At 37.5% G+C, this 9,696-nt stretch overlaps 1 protein-coding gene across 1 annotated transcript in view; it reads right to left on the bottom strand.

Moving 5' to 3' along the window:
- Positions 1-687: 687 nt before the first annotated feature.
- Positions 688-9,696, bottom strand: part of LOC133327550 (uncharacterized) — a 30,794-nt gene continuing 21,785 nt past the window's right edge. The window contains exons 10-15 of the mRNA XM_061536067.1: positions 9,521-9,655; positions 5,000-5,412; positions 1,955-2,160; positions 1,727-1,890; positions 1,517-1,658; positions 688-817 (exon numbers count right to left, since the gene is read on the bottom strand). Of these exons, the coding sequence (XP_061392051.1) occupies positions 766-817; positions 1,517-1,658; positions 1,727-1,890; positions 1,955-2,160; positions 5,000-5,412; positions 9,521-9,655 (1,112 nt within the window). The 3' untranslated portion in view covers positions 688-765. The remainder of the gene's footprint in view (positions 818-1,516; positions 1,659-1,726; positions 1,891-1,954; positions 2,161-4,999; positions 5,413-9,520; positions 9,656-9,696) is intronic.

The following is a 9,696-nucleotide window of genomic DNA, read 5'->3' as shown; positions in this document are numbered from 1 at the left end:
TGTAATTTTTTTCTTTTTCAGTGATTGCAGAACTTTTTTCTAATTTTAAAATTCACTTTTTTATAATTTTTGTTGTAATTTTTTAAATCTATTTTTTGGTAAAATTATTTGGCATATTTATTGGTTTCCTAAGTAACAGTTTTGTTTACAACATGCAACAATTTTTTGTTTTTCTATTTCACTGAATCTATTTTCCAATTTTTGGTTCAATGTGCGTGTGGGTGCTTAGGAAGATATCGCCGATCATTTTTTTTCTTGCACGAACATATCTAGCAAATTCTGGGAAGAATTCTCCCACCCGTAGTTTATTTCTTCCTCCTTATGGGGCTGGCGTCTAAATGATATTTTCTTAATTTTTTTTCTTTTTGATGATGTGAAAATTTTTTCTTGACGATGATCGCGTTATGAAAATTAGAGCAACAGTTGGATTTTTTTTATTTTGGTGCTGCATTTTTTCCCTAAGTGCTCCGTGTAGATGTAACATTTATTGGACTCAGGGAGGAGTAGGAATGGAAACGAGGTTGATTGCTGCATTACATTTCTATATTACGTCTATTTACATCGAGATTTATTTTAGTTCTTGTTGTTGTTGTTGTTGTGATGATGTGACAGGACGTGGTGACGGTGTGGTGTGATGTGTTGCTGAGAAACGAATTTCAAAAAATTAAAAGACGTTGTGATTTATTCCATGAAATAACTAAAACTTCGACGTTTCCTTCTTGTGCTGTGCATAGATGATTTATTGTTAATAGTTTTCAACCTTAGTTACCCAGATTTGATCCAACGATCTATCGAATATTCAAGAGCTGATATCCATCTGAAAAAAATAAAATAAAGAAATAATATATTATAAATAATTTTAAAACATATTCTTTTAAAAATCCACGCCTTGTATAGAGCCTTGAAAAAATATTCTTAAAAAAACACGCCTTGTATAGAGCCTTGAAAAAATATTCTTAAAAAAACACGCCTTGTATAGAGCCTTGAAAAAATTTTCTTAAAAAAAATACACGCCTTGTATAGAGCCTTGAACAATTTTTCTTAAAAAAAAATACACGCCTTGTATAGAGCCTTGAAAAATTTTTCTTAAAAAAAATACACGCCTTGTATAGAGCCTTGAAAATTTTTTCTTAAAAAAAAATACACGCCTTGTATAGAGCCTTGAAAAAATATGCTTTAAAAAATCCACGCCTTGTTTAGAGCCTTGAAAAAATATTCTTTAAAAAATCCACGCCTTGTATAGAGCCTTGAAAAAATATTCTTTAAAAAATCCACGCCTTGTATAGGGCCTGGAAAAAATTCTTTAAAAAATCCACGCCTAGTATAGAGCCTTGAAAAAATATTCTTTAAAAAAATCCACGGCTTGTATAGATCCTTGAAAAAATATTCTTTAAAAATCTACGCCTTTTTGACAGCTCTGCTGCCCTTAACACATATTTTTCATATTCCTAGGCAAAAGAATAATAAAAATCTACCCTTGTCGTTCGGTTAGTTATTTATTTCTAATTTTTCTTACCTCTTTTTCTCCATTTCAGATTCCGTGTAAAAATAGTAGTGTCTCAATTTCGGTTCAGGTGGTATAATTTCAAAGGAATATTTTTTGCCCGATGCAGCAGCTGACATTGATGATACCTTGTAGCCATGGAGGCAAACCATACCTGTAAGTAGAACATATTTTAAATGAATATCCACACCTATTTCAAATTTTAGCAACAAAAATACAAACCCAAAGCAGATTTGGAAATACCGTCCTGAAAGAAATACAAACAGGCATCTTTCAGGACACAATAACGCTTCGACCAACCACACCACTTGGAGCCCAATTTCATCAGATAGCCAAAGCAATCGGGACGTTGTATATTGCTGGGTTGTTTATATAGATTGCGGGCACTATAATAAAAAAATAAATTTTATTTTCGAAACTGTTCCGATGATTTTTATTAGAAAATCTTACCTCTTATCCAACCATGCATTCTCCTGGGCCACGGCCTTTTTCAAAATATTCACCCAACGATTCGTTATCTCTTCATTATCACCGGCTACATACATGGGTATGCCCTCACCCGAATCTATTTTAAATGCATGTGGTCTACCGACTTTGGCGTTGCAGGGTTCTACGGTGTGCTTGGCCATAATCATAGCTCCAACGGGTTGGGTGTCCTGCAAGGGAAAAAAAAAATATTTTTTTATAAAAAGCCAAAAGTAAATTAAAAAAGTGTGTCCAAGAAAAACTATTTAAAAAAACCACGCCACTATAGGCATGGAAAAAAATATTTAAAAAAAACCACACCCCTTATAGGCCTTGAAAAAATATTAAAAAACACGCCCTTGAAAAAATTATTTAAAAACTCAAGCTTTCCTCCTCCAAAAAATATTTTTAAAAAATCCATCATCGTCAAAGGGTCCTCAAACAAACCCCTTGATTTTTTATTCCATTTTTGTTCCTTGAAAAAGAAAATGTTTGTAAATATCCACACGTCTAATCCATTTAATACAAATCTGTCGAAATACTTAATTTAAATACCGATTAATCCGCCTTGTTTTATTTTTAGAAAAATAAAAGGAGACTTAAATTTATCGAATATTCGTTCGTGCATTACTTCATTCACGTATCCATTCATCCGGCCGTTAAATCTGAGTAGAGGTCTAAAGGTTCTCCCCAAAAATTATTTAAAGAATCCACGTCTAGAGGTCTAAAGGTTCTCCCCAAAAATTATTTAAAGAATCCACGTCTAGAGGTCTAAAGGTTCTCCCCAAAAATTATTTAAAGAATCCACGCCTAGAGGTCTAAAGGTTCTCCCCAAAAATTATCTAAAGGTTCTCCCCAAAAATTATTTAAAGAATCCACGTCTAGAGGTCTAAAGGTTCTCCCCAAAAATTATTTAAAGAATCCACGCCTAGAGGTCTAAAGGTTCTCCCCAAAAATTATCTAAAGGTTCTCCCCAAAAATTATTTAAAGAATCCACGCCTAGAGGTCTAAAGGTTCTCCCCAAAAATTATTTAAAGAATCCACGCCTAGAGGTCTAAAGGTTCTCCCCAAAAATTATTTAAAGAATCCACGCCTAGAGGTCTAAAGGTTCTCCCCAAAAATTATTTAAAGAATCCACGCCTAGAGGTCTAAAGGTTCTCCCCAAAAATTATTTAAAGAATCCACGCCTAGAGGTCTAAAGGTTCTCCCCAAAAATTATTTAAAGAATCCACGCCTAGAGGTCTAAAGGTTCTCCCCAAAAATTATTTAAAGAATCCACGCCTAGAGGTCTAAAGGTTCTCCCCAAAAATTATTTAAAGAATCCACGCCTAGAGGTCTAAAGGTTCTCCCCAAAAATTATTTAAAGAATCCACGCCTAGAGGTCTAAAGGTTCTCCCCAAAAATTATTTAAAGAATCCACGCCTAGAGGTCTAAAGGTTCTCCCCAAAAATTATTTAAAGAATCCACGCCTCGATGTCTAAAGGTTCTCCCCTAAAAATTATTTAAAGAATCCACGCCTAGAGGTCTAAAGGTTCTCCCCAAAAATTATTTAAAGAATCCACGCCTAGAGGTCTAAAGGTTCTCCCCAAAAATTATTTAAAGAATCCACGCCTAGAGGTCTAAAGGTTCTCCCCAAAAATTATTTTCTCCCCAAAAATTATTTAAAGAATCCACGCCTAGAGGTCTAAAGGTTCTCCCCAAAAATTATTTAAAGAATCCACGCCTAATGTCTAAAGGTTCTCCCCAAAAATTATTTAAAGAATCCACGCCTAGAGGTCTAAAGGTTCTCCCCAAAAATTATTTAAAGAATCCACGCCTAGAGGTCTAAAGGTTCTCCCCAACAATTATTTAAAGAATCCACGCCTAGAGGTCTAAAGGTTCTCCCCAAAAATTATTTAAAGAATCCACGCCTAGAGGTCTAAAGGTTCTCCCCAAAAATTATTTAAAGAATCCACGCCTAGAGGTCTAAAGGTTCTCCCCAAAAATTATTTAAAGAATCCACGCCTAGAGGTCTAAAGGTTCTCCCCAAAAATTATTTAAAGAATCCACGCCTAGATGTCTAAAGGTTCTACCCAAAAATTATTTAAAAAATCCACGCCTCGATGTCTAAAGGTTCTCCCCAAAAATTATTTTAAGAATCCACGCCTAGAGGTCTAAAGGTTCTCCCCAAAAATTATTTAAAGAATCCACGCCCAGAGGTCTAAAGGTTCTCGGAAAAAAATATTAAAAAAATCCACGCCTCGATGTCTAAAAGTTCTCGGAAAAATTATTTAAAATATCAACGCCTCGATGTCTAAAAGTTCTCGGAAAAAATATTTAAAATATCCACGCCTCGATGTCTAAAAGTTCTCTGAAAAATTATTTAAAATATCAACGCCTCGATGTCTAAAAGTTCTCGGAAAAAATATTTAAAATATCCACGCCTCGATGTCTAAAAGTTCTCTGAAAATTTATTTAAAATATCCACGCCCAGAGGTCTAAAGGTTCTCGGAAAAAAATATTAAAAAAATCCACGCCTCGATGTCTAAAAGTTCTCGGAAAAATTATTTAAAATATCCACGCCTCGATGTCTAAAAGTTCTCGGAAAAATTATTTAAAATATACACGCCTCGATGTCTAAAAGTTCTCGAAAAAATTATTTAAAAAATCCACGCATCGATGTCTTAAAGTTCTCGGAAAAATTATTTAAAATATCCACGCCTCGATGTCTAAAAGTTCTCGGAAAAATTATTTAAAATATCCACGCCCAGAGGTCGAAAGGTTCTCGGAAAAAAATATTAAAAAAATCCACGCCTCGATGTCTAAAAGTTCTCGGAAAAATTATTTAAAATATCCACGCCTCGATGTCTAAAAGTTCTCGGAAAAATTATTTAAAAAATCCACGCCTAGAGGTCTATTGGTCCTTGAAAAAAAAAAATATTTAAAAAATCCAGGCCTATTGTTAGTCCTCGAAAAAATATATTTTTTAAAAATCCACACCTATTGTTAGTCCACGAAAAAATATTTGTTTAAAATCTCTTCCGAACTTACCTCCTCAGTCTTGTAATAGTATAGGCAATTATCCGAACGTAAAACAAACCAACGTTGAACCCATTTCTTGGCATTTGGTGATCCCTTCGCCTGGCCACTTTGACGCCACAAATAACCACTGTAAATGACCTGTATCGGTGGCTCCTGCTGTTCATTCATGAGAACGCCCAAAGTTCGGGCAACTTCCAGTTCAAGTTTTTCACAACCATCATGGGCAATTTTCACAACTTCCGTATGATGTTTATCCAGCACCTTAACACCATTTACTGATATGATTATGTCGCCCACCTCAAGACCCGATGATTCGGCTGGTGTGTCCGGTTCAATGGCGGCCACAACAACCGGTTTCGAGCCGTGAATGCGGAAGCCGAATTCTCCGGAGTCACTTTTGACCACCACGGTTTTATCGACACCTAGATGGGGATTGGGAAAATATGTGAGATTATTTTTTTAATAATTTACAGTGGAACAAAGTTAAGAAAATTTCGTGAAAATTTTCGAAATTTTCTTTCATTTTGTTCCACTGTATCGATGATTGATAGCTAATAATAAAGAACAAAAGAAGGAAATAAAAAATTGTTTAGATACCATATTCGCCGTTTGTTATTTTTGACAAGACATGACCTTCACGGGCCCATACCAACAGCATTAATTTCAATATTTCCTCAAGACGCCGCCTCAGCGAATCTTGTGCCGAATTCGATGTTATCAATTCTAGAAGAACGTAGGTCAAGATTTTGTTAATACGAATTGTTTTTATTGTGGAATGTGGTGTGTGCGTGTGCGTTAGTGTGTGCCACATGAAATCCCATTCAGAAATGGAACACACACCCGCACATACCCACTCCCGACAAACAAAAATCGAAGGGGGAAACTTTTTATGTTTCACTTGATTACGCACCCAACATTTTTTTTTTGTTATTGTTGTCCGCTTTTCTGTGTGATCTCAAAATCCAAATTCCACCACAAGTGACAAAGTCACACAAAAGTTCACTTTCAATTTTCTATTCAATGTTTCACTTTTTTTTGTTCTGCAATGTTTTCTAAATCTAATCACCTATAGATTTATTTATTTTCAATTCAATTAAACGTTTTCCGATATAATTAAATTGCGACGCGTGTTGAGCTAAATTAACTTCAAGTCTTTTCAAATATCTTTGCAAAATCCGACTGATGACAGAAAAGTGTCTCCTGTCCGGTGTATCCCATGTGTAAGTTTGGCGATGACTAAATTTCAAATAAACCAACAGTTTTGCAAACAAATCGGATTCGCCGTCCCAGAGCACTATAAAGTTCTCAATTTTTTCTTTTTCGGTTTTTTATAATGAACGCACTTATCGGCAAATAAAAAAGTTCCACAAAAACACTAGCAGCCACTACCCCTTCCGCGACTCTCACCAACGAAAACAAATAAATAAATTACGTTACGTACTATTTGCTGCCAAAGTTTTTTGGTGTACAACAACAGGCGGACGCCGACGGACCACCACCATAGCAGAGTACTCTCTTCTACTCTGTTTGGCGGTCAATTGTACTTTGTTGTCACACAAGAGCACAGTGGGACACAAAGACAAAATAATATTTAAACACATTTCAAAAATTATCCAAACAACCGTTAATTTTTTAAAAAAAAATATTTTTTGAAAATTCCCACAAGCGTGGATTTTTTGATTTTTTGTCTTTGGTCTGCTCATATCTGTCTTCCGTCGGAGCATGTTCGCAAATAGTACTGATGTAGAAGAACTTCGCTTTTATACGGATTACCTTATTCGTAGCCTTCCCCTTTCTGCATGAACCATCAGCTGGTTCGCTTTTATATGCCTTTTGGGCTGGGGGAATTTCATCCATTTTCACAACATGACCTAGACAACGTAGTCGCTGCAGCTCAATACAATACCGATGCCCGAGAATAGCTAGTACAGCTCATGCTTCATTCGACGGCGAGATGAAAGTGAGAGTTTGGTCTGGCGGTAGGTGGCCTTGCTTTTGAGTTGTTTGCTCAGACCATAGTTGTTTGCTCAGACCTCTCGTATGACCTTCTCAAGCAGGATGTTAAAAAGGTCACACGACAAACTATCACCTCGTCTGAATCCTCGTTCGGTATTAAAGGGCTCCGAGAGGTCCTTTCCGACTTTAACTCTGATCTTGTGCCACATAAAGTTATCCTCGCCGTTTACTGTCAGACTGACTTTGGCAGACTCCTTCTCAATTTGTTCAAAGGTGGCTGTTACCGCTCTCAATGTTCGACCCATTATGTCGATGTCATCGGCGTAGATGGTGTTGTTTGGTGTACAGAGTGCCATTTCTGTTCACTTTTGCCTCTCGTATAACCTTTTCCAGCAGGATGTTAAAAAGGTCACACGACAAACTGTCACCTTGTTTGAATCCTCGTTCGGTATTAAAGGGCTCCTGGAGGTTCTTTCCGACTTTAACTGCTGATCTTGTGCCACTTAAAGTTATTCTGCATAGCCGAAATAATTTTGCAGGAATGCCAAACGCAGGCATGGCTTTATACACATCTGAACGGATAGGGCTGTCGAATGCGGCTTTATAGTCGACGAATAGGTGGAATGTGCCGATGTGTTTTTCGTGGGTTTTTTCGCAGGATTTGGCGTAGAGTGAAAATATGGTCAATTTTGCAGGAATGCCAAACGCAGACATGGTTTTATACACCTCTGAACAGATGGGGCTGTCGAATGCGGCTTTGTAGTCGACGAATAGGTGGAATGTGTCGATGTGTTTTTCGTGGGTTTTTTTTCCAGGATTTGCCAGATCTGAAGCCGCATTGATACGGTCAAATAATGTCCAATTGACCATTGTCTTCAGTCGTTTACACAGCACACTGAATATCACTTTATATGCGATGGAAAGGAAACTTATTCCTCTATAGTTGGCACATATCGTCTTGCTTCCTTTTTTGTGCACGGGAGACAGCATGCTGATGTTCCAATCGTTGGGCATGCATTCTTCTAGCCAAATTGTACTAATCAGCCGGTGCATGCTCCTTATCAGCATATGACCACCAGTCTTGAATAGTTCGGCTGGTTACTCATCGGCAACTGGTGCTTTATTATTCTTCAGCGAATTGATTGCTATTCTGACTTCATCTTGCCTAGGTGGTATACACTCTATACCGCCATATATTATTGGTTCTGGGGTATCTTCTTCACCGCCACTATTCGATACTCGAAGTTTTTAAAAATGATCCTTCCAGATCCTCAGCACGCTGTCTGTATCTGTCACCAGGTTTCCTTCTTCATCTTTACAGGAGGATGTGCCTGCACCAAAGCCTTCGGTTTGGTGTTTTACGCGTTGGTACAATTTTTAGACTTCATGCTGACTCCTGTACATTTCGATTTGCTCACGATTACGTTTATCTTGTTCTATCTTCTTTTTTTCTCAAAATACGTTTCTCCTCTCTCCTTTTCTCCCGATAGTTCTCTATCGCATTACGTGTTGCCACTGTCCGCCAGGCTGCGTTTTTAAACCTCATGCCGTTGTCGGATGTTTCCTTACGAAAGCTAAATTTTCCGACGGTGGCACCAAAAATAGTTTTCCTTCCGATTTTTGTATTAAAATCTCCTAGCAAAATTTTGATGTCATGCCCAAGGCAGCGGTCATATGTTGTTTCTAGTCGCTCATAAAATATGTCTTTGGTCTGTTCATCTTTATCTTCGGTCGGAGCATGGGCGCAAATAAGACTGATGTAGAAGAACTTCCCTTTTATGCGGATTATAGCATTTCTCTCATCTACTGGAGTGAATCTGGAGACGAGGTCTTTTATTCTCCTGTTATCCATAAATCCGCAGCCAAATTCATGTCTCGTTTCATGGCAGCTATAATACAGGGCGTAATCGTCTGATTTACTTACGCCTGTCCCTTTCCATCGCATTTCATGTAAAGCAATAATATCGGCTTTGTACTTCTTGAGTACATCCACCAAAGCGAACACTGCGCCTGTTCTGGTGCGCACATTCCAAGTGCAGATTCGCAGATCGTGGTCCTTTATACGTTTGCTGAGGTAATCAACATTAGGGGGGGTTTAGTTTTCTTTTTCTTAGCTTTTTCATGGTAGGTTGGGTTTTCGAGAGTGGGCAACTAACCCGACACCTCAACCTCAAAAAATATTAATTCAAATATTTTCCAACCCACTGTTCCTTCAATTTACTGCTGTTGAACTGTTTGTTTACAGAACGGTCAGTGCTATACTCTAGCTAATATTCCAAAATTAGAAACACGCGCCACAAATACCGGGTATCTAAACAATTTTGTTTGTTCCCTCAGAGCCCTTCTACGCACACACAACGTGGAAGTGTAGCCATGGCACAGCCATCGTCATCAACATCGAACATTTATCATCACACCAAAATGTATGAGACTGTTGTTCGTTCTACATTTTACATGGCAAAAGCATATGCGAACATCGTGTCAATGAATATCAATGAACTATGGCTGACCAAAATACAACGCGAGGAAGAGGCAGAGATGAGAAGGGTAGAGGGGAGAGGTGGGAAAACTTACCAAATGTATCATTCTTTTGACGATGATACATCTCCAAAGTGCAACGTCTCTGTACAAGGCGATGCAGTATGACTTGATATTTGGTGTAGAAGCTTTTTTCCGAATCGGTTGAGGAACGGCGACCACGACTGCGTTCTGTGGGGGAAAGGAAGCGGTGATTTCTTTATTTATAGAAA

This window comes from Musca vetustissima, unplaced genomic scaffold, assembly GCF_032173495.1.
Source record: "Musca vetustissima isolate MV318-11 ecotype Yass unplaced genomic scaffold, APGP_CSIRO_Mvet_v1 utg5970, whole genome shotgun sequence".
Lineage (NCBI taxonomy): Eukaryota > Metazoa > Arthropoda > Insecta > Diptera > Muscidae > Musca > Musca vetustissima.
This window is presented reverse-complemented; position numbering and strand designations above follow the sequence as displayed.